The sequence below is a fragment of the Acomys russatus genome, chromosome 28, assembly GCF_903995435.1.
Source record: "Acomys russatus chromosome 28, mAcoRus1.1, whole genome shotgun sequence".
NCBI classification, from domain to species: Eukaryota; Metazoa; Chordata; class Mammalia; order Rodentia; family Muridae; genus Acomys; species Acomys russatus.
In genome coordinates this window covers 40,279,586-40,297,471 of record NC_067164.1, presented here as the reverse complement: position 1 = coordinate 40,297,471, position 17,886 = coordinate 40,279,586, and the positions used below count along the sequence as shown (strand labels likewise).

At 50.6% G+C, this 17,886-nt stretch overlaps 1 protein-coding gene across 1 annotated transcript; it reads left to right on the top strand.

Moving 5' to 3' along the window:
* Positions 1–8,998: 8,998 nt before the first annotated feature.
* Positions 8,999–15,514, top strand: LOC127210815 (SRSF protein kinase 1-like). Its single transcript, XM_051170561.1, has 2 exons — positions 8,999–9,033; positions 12,572–15,514. The coding sequence occupies exons 1-2, from the start codon at positions 8,999–9,001 to the stop codon at positions 13,962–13,964; spliced, it is 1,428 nt and encodes a 475-aa protein (XP_051026518.1). The 3' UTR covers positions 13,965–15,514.
* The last annotated feature ends 2,372 nt before the right edge of the window (positions 15,515–17,886 follow it).

Sequence of the window (17,886 nt, the reverse complement as noted above, 5' to 3'; positions counted from 1 at the left end):
GCAGCAGGATGGTGCAGTGGCCACGTGGATGATGTGGGGTTTGGCCACAAGGAGACCTGTGTGCGCATTTATGTGCACTGACTGTTGGAGCCGATGGTAAAAAGTAATGTTATCGACCCTGAGGCAGGCACTACCATGGGGCCTTTGTGCCTTTGAAGGCTCAACCCACACGTACTTCAAAGACGTTGGTTAAAGTTGCATGCTGAATGCCCCTAGATGCCTACATCTATACCCACCCTGAAAGAACACAGCTTGTCATGGGCTCACACAAGTTACTGTGAGCACAGCCCACTGAGCGCACACACTCCTATTGGAGCGTAAGTATGAAAACTCTTTAAAATATAAAATGGCCCTGTAAGGGCAAGTCCTTGAGGACCTTGGTACTCTTGTGTCAGTTGGAGGCGATCACTGAGAGTACATCTTAGTAAACAAGATGGCGTTTACTCCTTAGAAATGAGGGCTTGTAGCTCATCAGGTGGGGTCCTGGTCTTTGGGCCTTCCTTTGGCACCTCGGGGCACCTGTGAGCCAGTGCTGGACTTCCTTCCTTCCTTCCTTCCTGAGGGTCTTCCTACACAGTCTGGAAAGCTTGCCCTCCCTGTGTAGCCCAGCCTTGCCTCCTGAGCTGACAGGCCTAGGCCACCATGTCCAGTTCATGCGGTTCCTTCAGGTCCCATCCAAGCACACTAAATCGTAATTTCTGGGTAAGACCGAGACATTTCGACTGTACCATTCATGATCCCTAGCCAGGTGGTCCACAGAGCATCAAGGAAGGCATGGTCCTGAGGTCCCTGGGGATTTGTCTTCACCCAGCTTCTGTGATGGGATTCCATAGTTGGGGCTTGTAGATGGTGACACCTGTTTTTCCATGTTCCAGAGGCTGGCAGTGCTAAGGCAGGAGGTCCACAGATTTGGGACGTGGGAAGGGCTCACTTCCCAGTACAAGGAAGGGGGCTTCTACACTGCACCCTCGCTGAGCTCCTTGGAGTCCATCTCCCAATTTTTGGTGACCCAGTCCATGGTGTGTGAGGCTGACTCTGCTGACATCACTTCCTGCGGGGTTAAGATCCCAATGTACAATTCTGAGGGGACAATTTCCCCCCTCTCTCTAAAATATTGAGTCTCAAGAGTTCTTTGTGTATTCTGGACACAGGCCTTTGTCAGACATGATTTGTAAATGTTTCCTCCACTCTGTAATTTGTCTTTTCATCCTCTCTTGCAGGATTTTTTTCACAAAGCAAATATTTCTAATTTTGATGAGACCCAGTGTATAAATTTTTCCTTTTATGGGTTGTGCTTTTGGCCTTAAGTCTGAGACCTCTAGTGCTAGTCCCAAAGGCTATTTTCCTGTGATGAGTTCTTTCCCAGAGCTTCACAGTCCTTCGATTCTGTTTCAGTCCAGGAACCATTTTGAATCTGTTAGGAGTAAGGTGTGAGGTCCAGGGTCAGGTGCTCCAGAGCTGTTGGTTGAAGGGCGGCCCTTTCTCCACTGGCTCACACTTACTCTTTAGTCCACCCAGACAGATTTAGTAGGTATACATCCGATAACCTGGGCATCCCCAGTTTAGTCAGTCGGTCGCTCACTATGTAGCTAAGGCTGGGTCTACCTCCACTTCCCAAGTGCTAGGATCTCAGATGTGTGTACCCCAACTTATATCTGGGTTCTGTGCTCTTGCCCGCCCCTCCTCTGTGCCCAGCTGTGGCTGCATGCACACATCAGCATTTGGAAGAATGACTCGATAGTATTCTCCCCCAACCTCCCCCCAAAATTGGCTGTTTCCTTTCCTGTCTCACCCTGCACAGAAACCTGTGGAGGCTTTGACAGGAGTTCCTTCAGTCCAGGTCAGTTTTTAAAAAGGACAGTTTGTTTTCGGCCAGCCCTGGAGCCTGACCCTAGGCTACACGGTCACATCCAGCCAACATAAACACCCTTCTGGTTGCAGGAGAAAAAACTCCACATGAACCAGCTTTGGCATTGTAGACCGGCTGGTGGGCTCCGCTCAGCTTACAGTCCTGGAATCTGAGCAGACGTGAGCACACACCAGCTTCCTCAGTGCTGGCCGCAGCTTCCTGGGACTCAGAAGCTATCTTTGGGGGAAACACTGACGTGCCTCAGAGTGGTGCATGGTAGGACGTCAAGGCATACCTCCCTCTGATGCTGCGAGGAAGAGCGTCAGGGCAGAGGAGAAGGTGTGGAAATGAAAGACAGTTGGTTTTTTTGGTTTGTTTTTCAAGACAGGGTTTCTCTGTGTAGCCTTGGCTGTCCTGGACCCGCTTTGTAGACCAGGCTGGCCTTGAACTCTGAGAGATCCGCCTGCCTCTGCCTCCTGAGTGCTGGGATTCAAGGTGTGCGCCACCACGCCCACCCGACTGAAAGACAGTTTTGTCAAAGGCCTTCTGCAGATCCCACCTCCTCTTCTCCAGGGTCCGGAAGCAGCTCAGCACCAGAGCCTCCACTTCCTGTGCCCTTGTCTATCCCACTACCACTTCCTCCTTGTCACACCCTTTACTTCTCAATCTGTCTTATTTTCAGTTAGTGACCAAGATATTAGGCACTGACCTGTCATTTCAGTTCCTCACCCAAAATTTACCTCAAGCTTTATTGTTGGTTTTGTTTTGTTTTTCTTGAGACAGGGTTTCCCTGTGTAGACCTGACTGTCCTGGACTCACTTTGTAGACCAGGCTGGCCTCGAACTCACAACGATCCATCAGCCTCTGCCTCCCGAGTGCTGGGATTAAAGGCGTGCGCCACCACGCCCAGCTTGTTTTTTTTTTTTTTTTTAAGTCTCATATAGGCTGTACCAGCCCTTGAACTCAGTATGTGGCTGAGGGTGACTGTGAACTCCTGATCCTCCTGCCTCCACCTCCCAAGCCTTGGGATTACAGGTGTGTGCCTCTGAGCATCACTCAAGTTGGTGCAGTCTCCAAGAGTTCTTTACCACTGGGACAGTCACAAGATTGGTTAGGAAAGACCGTGCATGTGGACGGAGGATGGTGACCACTTAGCCATCAACTGCACCAGTTAGTTAAGGACAAGCTGTGGTTTAGATTTGTTCTCCAAAGAGTGTGCTTTGGACACTTGATCTTACACACAAGAGAGTTGGGAGGACTTAAGACAGGCTAGCAGATAAAGGCCTTCATATCTTGAAAAGATGTTTGTTTTATCTATTTATTGTAATTATTATTATTATTTTTTTTTAGATAAGGTTTGCTATGCAGCCAGGGCTGGCCTAGAACTCTTGGATCTTTCCTCCTAGTCTCCTGAGAGCTGGGATTGCGTATACTACACGCCTGGCTCCCAGGGCCATTATGGTAGTAGTGAGTTCCCTCAGCCGTGATTTACTTCCCCACATGTTGGCCTTCTGTCCCAGGGTGATTTCCTGCTTCACCCACTAACTTCCGGTACTTCCTTATTAGGAGAACAGTGACCTCCTGGGCCAGCTCTGGCTAAGGAAGTGACGTCATCTCGGCAGGGTGAAGGCTTGCTCTCCAGCCCTCCACTGTTGTTCTTGTTCCGTATTGTGCCCCCCTCTGTTGTCCACTATCCCTTGTCACTCATCCTGCAAGGCTCCCTTCTAAGTGCAAAGTGGGGCCTGTGGTCTGCTCTGTCCCAACCAACAGTTCTCACTTGCTGAGGGCGATCACTTAGGGCCCGAGGGCTGGAAGCCAGAGGCGGCAAGGGTGGAGTTCTGCAGAGCTAACCTAGCAGCTGGCAGCTTCTGGAACATTCCCTTCTTAGTCTGGGAGAGCCCACAGATGCCAAACATGGGGGCAGGGCTCAGGGCTGTAGAAATGGCCACACCCATGAGACTAAAGACATCCAGGGTCTACTTTTGCTAACATCATTCCCCAAACTGGTACGAGAACCAGCCATGCTTGCATGCCTCCTCCCTGCAACTGGCCAGCCCCTCCGTTTTGCTTTCTGAGATGGGGGTCTCACCACACACCCTGCGCTGGCCTCCATATGTGGGTGAAGATGCTGCTGAGCTTCTGATCCCTTTGCCTCCACCTCCAGCAACTCTGGAGCTGGCATGGTGCCACAACCGTCTCTGCAGTGGTGAGGATGTGTCCTACCGTCTGAGCTCTACCTTTAGCCCAAGGGGCTCTTGTGTGGTAAGCACAGAGGGCCCAGTTTCCTTAGCACCATGGCTCAGGCCTCACCAGGCTTCACAGAGTAATCACAGCATTTAAAGCTCTTGGTTGTCACTGGGCCTGTGTCTGCCTGGGCTTCTCTCTGCAGACCTTGGTTCCAGCTGCCACTTGGGGACAGCATCTCCCATGGGGATGTGCATGGGCTCTGTTCCTGTGTCTGCAGAGATGAGAGTGGTTTTTCTTTTCAGTTTCCTTTTTTTATAAAAGGTTTCCCTCAGACAGGTTTCCTCATGTCGTCTTGGCTGTCCTGGACTCTCTTTGTAGAGCAGGCTGGCCTCGAACTCACAGAGATCCTCCTCGGCCTCGGCCTCCCTGAGTGCTGGGATTACAGGTGTACAGCACCCAGCTGAGAGCGGTTTTCAAGTCCTTGGCTTTTTGAGACAAAAGTGTGAATCTTCCAGATTGAACCCAACCAAAAACCCTTCTGCACATCAATCGCCAACACTTCCTGTGTCGCAACAACAAGCGCCCCTTTAGCGGCTGCCACCTTTGGGGCTGCCGTGGGCGTGGGAGCTTCCGGTTCATCCACTGAAGTCTCAGAGCACTTCCTACAAATCTCTTCCTGCTTCTGCATTGTGGCAGAGCAGGGCTGCCACTGCCGACCTCGGCAGACCCGTCTGCTGCGTTGCCCTCTTCAGTTGCTTTCTTCCTATGAACCTTGTGGCTTTTGGCCCCGTGTTTACCCGCATTTAATCAGTGGTAATTTGCTTTCAGTGACAGATTCTGTTCCTCAGAATCTAACTCCTCTTTCGTTCAGCAGGTGAGTTCTTGCCTTTCATCTTTTAACACTCACTTTAAGTACCAGCCACCAAGTAGGACTGGTTTAATAGTCCTGAAATAAGAAGGTGGTGAGCTGTGGCTAGGAAGTGCGTTTCCTGGCCTAGGAGTGCAGCTCAGTGGTGGAGTGCTGGCTTCGATCCCCGAGGCCCTAGGTTTGGGTTCTCAAAGCTGCAAAGAACAGAATGTCTGGACTGGGTAGTCCTTCGCTGTGTGTTCAACTCTCTCAGATCTTCAGTTGGCAGTGTGAAATCCAGATGTTTTCTTCTGCCCCTCCCCTCCTCCTTTCTTCCCTCGGTGGTCCCTTTCTACTGTCCTTTCCCTTTTCTTTCCTCTTCCTTCCTTCCTTCCTTTTGTTGAATGGGGTCTCTTCTACCCAGGCTGGCCTCGAACTCACTATGTGGCAGAGGGTAGCCTTGAACTTCCGACCCCCCAGCATCCATCTCCCTAGCTCTGGGATGGCACTCCCCAGTGGGCACCATTCCATTCACCTTCAGACAGAGATTCCAGGAGGTGTCTCACTAGTCAGTCCCAGCCAGGTTCTGACCCTCAGCAGGTGCAGTGGGGTTGAAGAGGTTGCCTGGCCTGGGGTGGAAGGCGATGCTTTAGTGTGTCCCTTAGCTCCGGCCCTCCTGTAACCAGCCCGGCAGGACAGTGATCTGAAGGGACACTTGTTACCCTCCCTGTGGACTAATGAAACAATGGTCCCCTGTTAACTTACTGGAAGAGACAGCTGATGAAGATGAAGTCAGCGCCGTGAGGATGGGGATGAGGGCCAGCTGGGAGATCCTGTCGATGATTCTGGGTGTCTCCTCCAGGAACTAGGGACATCAGGACCAGTGTGATGAGTATACTAGCCAGGGGTCGTTAACGTTGGAAATGTGCTTGGCGTGAGGCAAATACTGTTGGGATTGGGAGAGTGACAGATTTTTTTTTTCTACCTTGTCTCCTCCTAAGGAATTTATTTTGAACAATTTATTTTCTCTCTGAAGTCTTTCCCCAATTCAGAAAATGGCAACTCCATTCTTCCAGATGTTCAGACCAGAGAAACCTCAGAGCCATCTTTGGCTCCTTTTTAATCTAGTATCACGTGCCAAGTAGAGCCCTTGTAATATAAACAACAGTGGCATACTAAAGATTATGAGAGTGACAGATTTTATGGGGAAAATTCCCTTAGTGCACCTCAGCTGAGCCTCTAATAAGGTCTGTTTATTTGCACATGTGTGTGCTCGTGTGTGCATGCATGTGTTCATGTGTGTGTGTGTGTGTGCGTGTGCACCTGTGTGCATGTGTGTGTGTCTCAGGCTATTAAGAATTTCCCCACAGGGTTCTTTCCTGCCCTTTCAACTCTGAGCTTGGTGCTCCCTCTCTGTGCTCCCGGTCCCCTGTCTCCATAAAGACTGGCTCTTATGACCTCCAGTGAACTTGGCTGCTTATGCTGAAGTGTGAGAGGCTGAGCGTCAGCACATTCTGAGGGATGCACAGTTCACCTGTAGATGCAGTTTATCAAGCAGAACCAGTTGGAAGGGAGGAGAAATGGAGCAGATTGTCAGCCTGAGAGCCACCATTGCTGAGGGAGTGTGCCTGGGTCACCTCTGTGCCCTCAGCAGCCATAGTGTCCCAGTTAGGGTCTCTGTGGCTGCAACAAAACCCCAGGACCAAAATGGGGAGGAAAGGGTTTATTTGGCTTACACTTCCAAATCAGTGAAGGAAGTCGGGACAGGAACTCAAGCAGGGCAGGAACCTGAAGGCAGGAGCTGATGCAGAGGCCACGGAGGAGTGCTGCTCACTGGCTTGCGCCTCATGGCTTGCTCAGCCTGCTTTCTTATAGAGCCCAGGACCACCTGCCCAGGGATGGCTCCACCCACAGTGGGCTGTGTCCTCCTCCATCAATGACTAATTAAAGAAGTGCCTTACAGCTGGATCTTACCGAGGCCTCTTCTGAACTGAGGTTCTTTTTCAGGTAACTCTAGTCTGTGTGTCAAGTTGACATAAGATCAGCCAGAACCGATAGTATCTTACATTTTCAAGAACTAACAAAGAAAAGTCCTAAGTATCATCTAATGGTCTAATCACGAGAGGCAGGTGACTTTAAAAAGGAAACTCTGACAGCACAGGTGGAAGTGAGCCTGAGGAAAAGAGGGTATGCGTCTGGGAGGGGAGCACAGCGGCAGCGAGTTCTCACACAAAGTGGGGAGAGCACAGAGTGGAGAGGGAATAGCCAGCAAACAGAAGCTAAGCGTGAGATAGTTCCTCCCCAAACTCCGCAGGGAGTCAACAATTTTGGACTTGGTTGGACCGCAGACAGCTCAGGTGGGTAGAGTTCTTGCTTAGCATGAAGGAAACCCTGGGGTCCATCCGTGTGGTGTGCACACAGCTCTCTGGAGGTGGAAGCAGGATAATCAGAAGTTTAAGATGATTCATGAATTTAAGTTTGAGACCAGACTAGGCAACGTAAGACCCGCCTTAAAACAAAGAAGGAAAAATGCAAATGAGAGAGAACGGATAAGCTGTGGGGCAGAAGTACCTCTCAGCAGAGGGCAACAGCAGGCCTGTGTGTTTGTTCTCAGTGATCGGTCAGAGCAATTTTCTAGTTCTAGTGGCAGATCACAGGGCGAGTAAAGGGAAAAGAAGCCAAACACGGATGGAGCAATAGAAAGGATGGCATAAACTGTCCTAAGGGTTTCGAGCATTCAAGCCAGAGCTCTGATCTTTCTTTCTTGCAGAAGTCCCATCTTAGGCTTCCAGGCCCTGCCAGTCTCGGGGCTCAAACTGCGCAGATCACTGGTACAGTGAGAGGCCCTTAGCACTTTACCACACTAGGCAGCCATCCAGGCCTGGACTGGGCAGCAGGCGATCTGCTGTACTAAACTGTACTTCTCTGCATTAGGGCAATGTTAACCCAGAAAATAAAATAAAATAAATAAATAAATAAATAAAATGCTGCAGACACAATGCAGAATCTCTGAAGGTTGTCTCCGAGGCGCCCTGCAAGGAGGAGGAAGTTCCAAAAAAGGAGGACACAAATCTGGAGGTGGGGGTAGGGAGCACGAGATGAGGGGTAGATCTGGGAGGAGTTATGGGGAGGAGTGGGGTGGGCACAAACATAAAAACAAAAAAGGATTGGAAGCTGCAACCCATTAGTTCAGCCCAGATTTCTGGGCAAAAGCCTAAAGCACCAGGGTCCACAAACGCTGTTGAACAATGCCTTTGCATCGTTTGAGGTTTCAGTGGTTAGACACACAAGACCCAGGCCCCTGACTCTCAAGGAATTACTATTGGTTTCAAAGGAAAGAGAAAGAAACTTTGTAAAAAAGTGCTTGCCAATGAACCAAACACCCTGGACATGGAAGGGTGGGGACAATAGAGATTTAGGCTAGAGTGCCTAATTCAGGAGGGACTAAGGAGGACTCTTTGGGCAACGGCACAAGGTAAGAATTCATGATGGGAGGTGGTGGTGCACGCCTTTAATCCCAGCACTTGGGAGGTGGAGGCAGGTGTGGATGGCTGTGAGTTCGAGGCCAGCCTGCTCTACAAAGTGAGTCCAGGACACCCAAGGCTACACAGAGAAACCCTGTCTCAAAAAACAAAAAACAAAAACAAACAAACAACCCCTCCCCCAAAAAGAATTAATTACACACATGTACCACCACCCACCCCACCTGGCTTTTACAGGGGCACCTGTGTCCAAACTCAGGCCGTCGTGCTTGCATGGTGGGAACTTTAGGGACCGGGGGCATCGGCTCCTCTTGATGGCTTGACTTTCTCTATTACACTTTGTCCCTTTACAGCTTTGGGCAACAAGAGCCATAGTCAACGACGCTCCCTAGCCGAGAGACCCAAGCACAGTAAAATGCCATTCACCTGCCTCCGCCTGACCCCCGCGGCTGTCCAAGTGCACGGGATGTTGTCAGGGGTTCTTTGCCAGGGTGATGCCCCTCCCAGAATGCCACCTGTTAGTAAGTCACGAGTGGCTTCCTCTCCCTCATCTTGCCACGGGCAGATCCCACAGGGGCTCATGAAGATGTGCAGAAGGCTCCTTACCTTCTCTTCTCTTCCTTGGCGTCCCACATGACCAGTGAGAAGGACAGTCCGATGGACTTGGGGTAGCAATGCGAGTCCCCGGACAGTGTTAGGTTAACAGCGCATGTGGTTAAACCATGGCCTTTGACTCCTCGGACCTATGTGACTGACCCTGCAACTTCACAGACTCCAGTGGAACTCAGATGAAGGCAAAGCCCTGCTCTCAGCCTCCCTACAGATCTTCCAGTCACAACTGTTTCACTTACAAAACAAAACAAAAGTGCAAACAAAACAGGCTGGACAGGTGGCTCAGTGGTTAGCAGCACTTGATGCTTCTGCAGAGGATTCAAATCTGGATCCCTCAAGTCTGATTCCCAGGACCCATACTGGGTGTCTCACAACCGTTTGTCACCCTAGGCTCTAGGACTCCCGTGTACACACACACACACACACACACACACACACACACACACACACACACGTAAATTTAAGTAAAATAAATATTTTTTAAAAAACATCAATCTTCGGGGCTGGAGAGGTGGCTCAGAGGTTAAGGGCACTGGCTACTCTTCCAGAGATCCTGAGTTCAATTCCCAGCAACCACATGGTGCTTCACAACCATTTATAGTGAGATCTGGTGCCCTCTTCTAGTGGGCAGGTGTACATGTAGGCAGAACACTGTATACGTAAATAAATAAATAAATCTTTTTAAAAAAATCAATTTTAACACATCACTCTACTCCTCCTTTTCACTATATTTATAATATTTGAACTCTACAGCACAGTGAAGACAGTCTGATTTCTGTGCGCGCGCGTGCGTGTGTGTAAGCACACGTGCATATGCGTGCAAGACAGGGTTTCACTATGTAACTTAGGCTGTCCTGGAACTCAGTACATAGAGGAGGCTGACCTCAACCTCACAGAGATCCGCCAGCCTCTCTGCCTCCCAAGTGCTGGGACTAAAGGCGTTGCGTCACGACACCCAGAAGCCTTCCCCCTCTGCAGTGAAGAGATTTGTTTCCTGCTGCAAAAAAGTGTTGTTGCAAACAATTCTTAGGATCCCCTCGATAGGGTTAGCAGGGAAGTGTGCAACGGGGCTTGGGTCGACAGCACCCATGTAAGCGCACAACTGCTGGGTGGTGTAGCAGCCTGTCCTTAATCCCAGCATTTGGAAGGTGGAGGTGGGACCCCTGCAGCAGCTAGCCAGCTGAACTGGGGAGACAGCACTCGGCTCAAGGGCGAGAACTGGCCTTGTGAGAACGAGGAAGATAGTTGATGTCAACCTCTGGCCTCCACACACATGTGCACACACATGTACATACACACCACTGCCTCCACACACACGTGCACACACACGTACATACACACCACCGCCTCCACACACATGTGCACACACACGTACATACACACCACCGCCTCCACACACATGTGCACACACATGTACATACACACTAGCTATTCTAGGAAAAAAACCTCTTGATATTTATGAAATGAATGAATCTAGACTTGACTTGCAGAGAACACTGCTGAGCGCATGGGTTGAAACTCGCCCTAACGGTTCTTCAGCACATCCCCTCTTTTGAAAGTCCTTCCTACCAGCCCTCTCAGACTTTGGGGATGAAGCGCTTTAGTTGGATGAATAAGGGGATAGCAGGAGAAAAGAGGAGTGACCATGCCTTCAGTTCGAACTCCTTGCAAGACTCCTCAGTCGGTGGTCAGGCTGGGCAGGATGGAATTCCCCAAGCTGGCCTCTGCCCAGCGCACCAGGCCTAGGCTATTGGGTAAGAGAGCATTAGAAAAATGAAGTTGGCAGCTGACAAAGTGTTTTTGTGATGTGGAAGTAAGTGACCTTGCATTTATTTTCTTTTAAAGGGTTTTCTGGCAGGAGCAGGCCCTGGTAGTGTACAGAGCCAGGATCCTACAGGGGCAGCCGTGGTGCTGGGCAGCCGGGTTCTTTTAGAGCGATCATTTCCTGGCGCCCATTGTGCTTACGAACGGAACAGACCAGATGCGCTGTTTTATCTCGCCAAAGTCTCGCTTCTCCCTTTGAAGACTCACCAATGGCCACAGCTGTCTATCTCCCGACCTTTATCAGCTGGGGTACCTGGACCAACACCTACAAACACAGGAGAAGCTCACTGAATCCCTTTCCTCTCCCTCCTTTTAGCTTTCCCGCGTGGTTAAGAATCGAATGTTCCCTGTTTTCCATGGGGCTGACGTTGGCGGCGCTAGCACAGTCCATCATGCATCCTCAACCAGTTCAGCGTGACATTCAGGGACTTTTAAAGACATATCTGTGCCATGCTGTTCTGGGTACTTCATACTACTTGCCCAGATTTTGAGTTAGTTGGAGGGCAGGGTGATTACAGAGGGGGGAGGGGGCTGGCTGCAGGTGTTTCTCCATGTGCATCTGAGGAGTGCAAGTAAGATATGGTGTATTTCTGGTCCCCCCACCCCAAGTTTTACTTTTGAGGCTCTGTCTTAGAGAGAGAGAGAGAGAGAGAGAGAGAGAGAGAGACTGAGACAGAGAGAAAGTGCACTGAACGTGACATCAAGGGAGTGTGTGTGTGAGAATGTGTTTATATGTGTGAGTGTGTTTGTGTATTGTGTGAGTGCATGTGTGTCAGAGTGTGTGTATGTATGTGTGTGTGAGTGTGTGTGTAAGCAAGTGAGACTGAGGCATAGAGTGAGAGAGATTTAGCTTCCAGCATTCCAGCAAGACACAAGGCTGCTGCTGCCGGGCACAGGCTTTGAGTTCAGGAAGCAGGAGCATGCTTGTCATAACGCTGAGAGCCCACTGTTCTCAGTGTCCCTTCCTCAGCCATCTTCTCCACACGCCTCCTGTTAGAGGCCTTCAGCCGTGGTGCTTTCTCAGCCTCCTGTTCCCTGTCCCCCCAAGACTCTGTTTGCTACTTGTAACTCACACAGCCTTGGTGGGTTAGTGGTCAAAGAAGGCTCTGGACGTCTGGTTCATTTCCTTTGAAGCATCAAGTGAAATAATGAAAGCATGTGAGTGATCTTTACGCTCAGAGCCCTAGTGGGGAGTGTAACCAGCTGATACCGGATCCCACTCTAGAGTCAAAGCAGAAGCTGAGCCTGCTGACTAGGGGGCAAATGTCCACCTCACTGAAGCCTCCGCAGCACGGGCACAATGAGCCACTACACTGTAAGCAGCAGCCTGAGTCACTCAGGACCTGCTGTGGAGACGTTTCCATAGTGGCATGTTCAACCTCCAACAAAATGTCCTTCCCAGCAATCGGGAGACAGAGCCAGGCAGATCTGTGTTTGAGGCCAGCCTGGTCTACAGAATGAGTTTCAGGACAGCCAGGGCTACACAGAGAAACCCTGTCTTTAAAAAAAAAAAAAAAGGGGGGCGGGGGGGGGGGAGGAGCTGGAGAGTTGGCTCAGGCGTTTAGAGCACTGGCTGCTCTTCCACGGGGCTCAGGCTCAATTCCCAGCACTCACATGGCGGCTCATAACTGTAACTCCAATATCTGACACCCTCACACAGACACACATGCAGGCAAAACACCAGTGCACATAAAATAATATAAATAAATAAATAAAATTTCTTTAAAGTGTGTGGAGCCTGGCGGTGGTGGCGCATGCCTTTAATCCCAGCACTCGGGAGGCAGAGGTGCTGCAGGGCCTGGACTATTTACACACCAAGTGCCGCATCATCCACACGGACATCAAGCCAGAGAACATCCTGCTGTCCGTGAACGGCCAGTACGTGCGGAGGCTGGCTGCAGAAGCCGCGGAATGGCAGCGATCTGGGGCGCCCCCGCCTTCTGGGTCTGCAGTCAGTACTGCTCCACAACCTAAGCCAGCTGACAAAATGTCAAAGAATAAGAAGAAGAAATTGAAGAAGAAGCAGAAGCGCCAGGCAGAATTACTAGAGAAGCGAATACAGGAAATTGAGGAAACGGAGAAAGAGTCGGGCCCTGGGCAAGAAAGACCTAACCAGCCAGAAGAACCAGAGAGTCCTGTTGAAAGACCCTTGACAGAGAACCCACCTAATAACATGACCCGAGAGAAACTTGAAGAGTCCAGTTCCCCTGGCCAGGATCAGACACTCACGGAACGTGATGTAGAGGGTGGTACAGCAGAAGTTAATTGCAATGGAGTAATTGGAATCGCTAATTACACTGAAAACAGTAATAATGAAACAATGAGGCTTAAAGAGGACCTACGTAATGCTAACGACTGTGATGCGCACACTTTGAAGCAGGAACCTAGTTTCCTACACTCCCCAAATGGAGACAGCAGTGCATCTCAAGAAACGGATTCTTGCACACCTGTGACCTCTGAGGTGTCAGAGACCATGGTGTGCCAGTCCTCTGTAGAGCAGTCACTCAGCGAGCAGGACGCCAACCATCTTGAGGACAGCATTCGGGCGGAGACACCTTCTGGGGATGAGCAGGAGCAGGAGCACAACGGGCCGCTGGACAGCAAAGGAAAATTCACTGCTGGAAACTTTCTTATTAATCCCCTTGAGCCAAAAAATGCTGAAAAACTCAAGGTGAAGATCGCTGACCTTGGGAACGCCTGCTGGGTGCACAAGCATTTCACTGAAGACATCCAGACACGGCAGTATCGGTCATTGGAAGTCCTGCTAGGATCTGGCTACAACACCCCTGCTGACATCTGGAGCACCGCGTGCATGGCCTTTGAACTAGCCACAGGTGACTATTTGTTTGAGCCTCATTCAGGGGAGGATTACACGCGAGATGAAGATCACATCGCTTTGATCATAGAACTTCTGGGGAAGGTGCCTCGCAAGCTCATTGTGGCGGGAAAATACTCCAAGGAATTTTTCACCAAAAAAGGTGACCTGAAACACATCACCAAGCTGAAGCCTTGGGGACTGCTGGAGGTCCTGGTGGAGAAGTACGAGTGGCCCGAGGAGGAGGCTGCTGGCTTCACGGGCTTCCTGCTGCCCATGCTGGAGCTCGTCCCTGAGAAGAGAGCCACTGCTGCCGAGTGCCTCCGGCATCCGTGGCTGAATTCCTAAGCCCTCCTGCCTCTGTATGGAGCTCGTCACTGACCCACCCGGCCCTTCCCTCTGACACACCCCCTCTTTCCTTTTCAGGGTGAAGCTCTTTCTTCAAGGGTTTCTGATTTTTTTCTTAATCCAACATGTTCATTTGGGTTTGCTTCCTTGATCCTGTGGAAATCCCCACAGCCATTGGGCATCCTAGGTGAATTTGGCCTTGGTTGGGCTCTGCCAAAGACTAAACGTATGAACAGCCTCACCCTCTGCCCTGCCCTTTCCTTTAGGTTGTCAGTGCCCTTTTTAAAGAGCTGTAAGACCTGCGAGCCTGTCCTTAATTCACTGACTCTAAGAGTCATATTTTCTAGTGCATATCCCGCTGCCAGCACACGGCTGAGGAGGGGAAGGGTGTGAATTCTGTGAACAGCGGAGACATTAAACGTGCTGTATCCAGGCCGCCTCATCTTCCTGTATTCTTTCTGTGTTTCCTATGTTCACATTTTTACCCCCTGCGACTTTTATGCTATGTTTTTCGATGGGCACCGTTTTGTCACTGTTGAGAGCACTGTCAATTCCTCTCGTCCTCTCACACCTAAGGCCCTGGAATCTGGAGTCTGATTTTTAATGTGGACAGAACAGAAGCAGCGAGTGACAGTCCCTGGGAGCCTCGGGTGGTGTGGAACTAGTTCTTGTCCATGTCTTCTGTTGCTTTGGTCTGCTCTTCCTGTTTTGAGCACCCTTCTGGCACTTCTGAGCTTGAGTGGACTGTCCTGTACTAGAACACTGGGGTGATCCGGACGGGAGGTTTGGGGTTCAGAGCTGTCCCATCTGGGGAGTGTTCCCACATTCCAAGTCCTTCCCAGACATCTCTCTTCTTTCATCCAGTTTTTCCTGCCTTGCCTAGAGTTCTGGCTTGACTCAGTTTCCCCATGTGGCTTTGCTGTTGTCATTTCTCAGAGGCTTGGGGTCTTTCATGAAACCTTGGGTGAGGAGCCAAGGGGATGGGAGGATGGTGCTTTTCTCGTTCTTTCCCTCTTGGTTTTGACATTAGCCATCCTATGCTGCTATTTCCTTGTATAGTGTAAGTTTTTAACTACAATTTTGAGATGATTGAAATGTACTTGAGGCTTTTTCTTCTTAATGCAAAAAGGCTTTGTGAATTTGGTTTTAGGCTCGGCCTCTCATAGACTTGATTACCTAAACATTACATGTTCCTTAGGTGAAGCAAGCATCAGGAGGACAGGCTTGGGGTCACATGACAGCTGCTTGCTCATTTAGCAAGGACCAAGTGGGCCTTGACTACAGCACTCTGGGAGCAGCTCACCCCCTTACTTGCAGAAAGCCACGGAGGTGCAAGCCAAGGCTCCCCTAGCAAGCCGAGTGAGATGGCCCCTGCCTCCTGCCTGTATGGAAGATGGAGAGTCACCCTCTGATTGGCTCACCAGCAAGCAGCCTCCTGTAACTCCTCAGCGTCACCTGAGGAACTGGCCGGCCATTCATTGGCTCTTGATTGGCTACTGCTGGAACCAGCCGTGTTCCTGTAGAAAGAATCTGTCAGGCTACCTATGCACCTATCAAAATAAAGAGAGCAGATGACATCACATAACGGCAGGGAAACCCCACAGCAGTTGACTCCGCTCTGGGTTGACATCTAAAGCAATAGCAGACCTGCCTGAGGCTGTTGCCAGCAGGTCGGCTGTGGGCCTACAGGGGTCCTGGAGACATGACCAAGAAACCCAGGCCAACAGCAGGCTTGCTGCAATCAGTGATTCCACAGGGAATTTTACTCGGGGGAGATCCTGGAACTTCATTCTGGAAACAAGTCCCACCAAATAAGGGCTTTCCCCTACCACGTAAGGAGCCAGAGGACCTGGGAGAGCCGGGCAGCAGTGCAGGAGCTGTCTGTCCGCGGCTCCTGAGCTTGGCTGAGCACAGTCGATGCTGCAGAGGCCAGGTCTCACCCGAGGACTGCTGTCGGCTCTTGGTTAAGAATAAAGCCCTGATATGTTTTGTATTCTTTCTACTGAGTGCATTGTTTGTGTCCTCACAAATACAGATCAATAAACAGAGTATTTAAAAAAAAAAAAAAAAAAAAAAAAAAAAGAGCCTGTGTTAGATGTGTGTCCTGTACTAGACTTTATAGAAATATCCACCGAGGACATGCTATGCACCAGAAAATGTTCCCAGTGCTAAGGGTACATGATCAACCCACAAATCCTGGTCCTGGGGGCATCAACATGCCACTAGGAGATGATACAGAGATGATGACAGATGTCACAGGCCGAAACAAGAGAAGGTGCTGGCAGTTCTGGCAGGGCAGTCAGGGGACAATCTCTCCCGTGTTCCTACAGTGCAGGCTGAAGTCAGTAACCTAAGCACCAGGGCCGAAGTTTGAGGTCAGCCTAAGTTACTTAGTGAGAACTTGTTTTAGCACAAGACCACCGACAATGCAACAATGTAACTTTTCTTCACCGATTCGGAGCTGGAGTCACCAGTGGCTATGGGTGCCGCGTGGGTGCTGGCAACGTAACCAGGCCAGAGCTGACTCTGCCCCGGAAGAGATATAGTTTATGATTATCTCATAGATTGATCAATTGAGTGACTGCGTGTGTGTATGTGTGTGTGTGTGTGTGTGTGTGTGTGTGTGTGCGCGCACACGCGCGTGCACATATGCTCATGTGACATGGCATGAAGAGGTCAGAGGGCAGCTTCCTGGAGGAGTCACTTCTTTCCTTTCACCATGTAGGTTCTGGGAATTGAACTCAGGTTGTCAGGCTTGGTGGCAAGTGCCCTTGTCCACATCACCCAACTTCTATCGTCTGTCTGTCTGTCTGTCTGTCTGTCTGTCTATGTATCTATGTATCTATCTATCTATCACTTTAGTTTTTTTGAGGCAGGATTTATCTGTGTAGCCCTGGCTGTCTTGGAACTCACTCTGTAGACCAGGCTAGCCTTAAACTCAAAGATCTGCCTACGGCGCTCTCCCAAGGGCCACCGCGGCCTGGCTCATCAACTTAGATGTGAAGTAGAATGCATTTCTCACCCCAACACTGACCAGAAAGTGGAGATTTCCCACACACCTGGTCTCCCACACTCTCAGGAGCCCTACCACCACTGACAACCCCAGACAGCTTCTTTCACACCCTACTCCGCTCTCAGGAATCTGAGCTGTGGGTTGCAGCCTTCATGAGCACTGGCTGCCGAGTCACTCTCCCTTGGTAAAGGACGTAAGACAGACAGCAAGAGGTGTGGGCAGACAGATGGAAGGCAGGACAGACCTGCCTCGTTGTTAGCTCCGAGGATGCCGTCCAGCCCAGGCTGTGAATTCTTTTTTTTTTTTCTTTGAGACCCTATCTCCAGCCCACAATGGCCTCAGACTCCCTGTGCAGGCCAAGATGACCTTGACCCTGCGCTCTGCCTCTGCCTCTGCCTCTAGAGTGCCAGGGTCACAGGCATGGGATGTGGGGAAATTGAGCTTCCTGCATGCTAGGCAAAGCTCTCCCAGGTGAGCAAGATCCCAGCCCCCAGGCTGTGAGTGTTTTTCTAGAAGTTCTCAGCCCTGTACTTCACTGGTTGCTCTTGAGTTTCTCACTGCGGGTTGACTCAGCCGGCCCTGCAGACTAGTCTCAAAACTCCCTGGTTAACGCTGAGTCTGGAATTAACAGATTCTCACCTATCACCACACTGAGTCACAGGGCACGTCACACTCCGTGGGCTCAGGAGCTTTCAGACAGGCAGGCTGGCCCCACGGCTGGCAGGAAGTAGCCTCAGCCAGATACCCACACCTTAAGGCAGAGCAGTAGGGCAGAGGGTGTGTCCTCTGCCTGGAGTTGGGAGTGGCTGAGGGGGGAGGACACCGGGACCAGGAACCAGTTCTCACCGCCCTGTAGGGAGGCCATGCCTGGTTTGCTCCTTAGCAATAGGAGGTGAGATCACCCCAGGC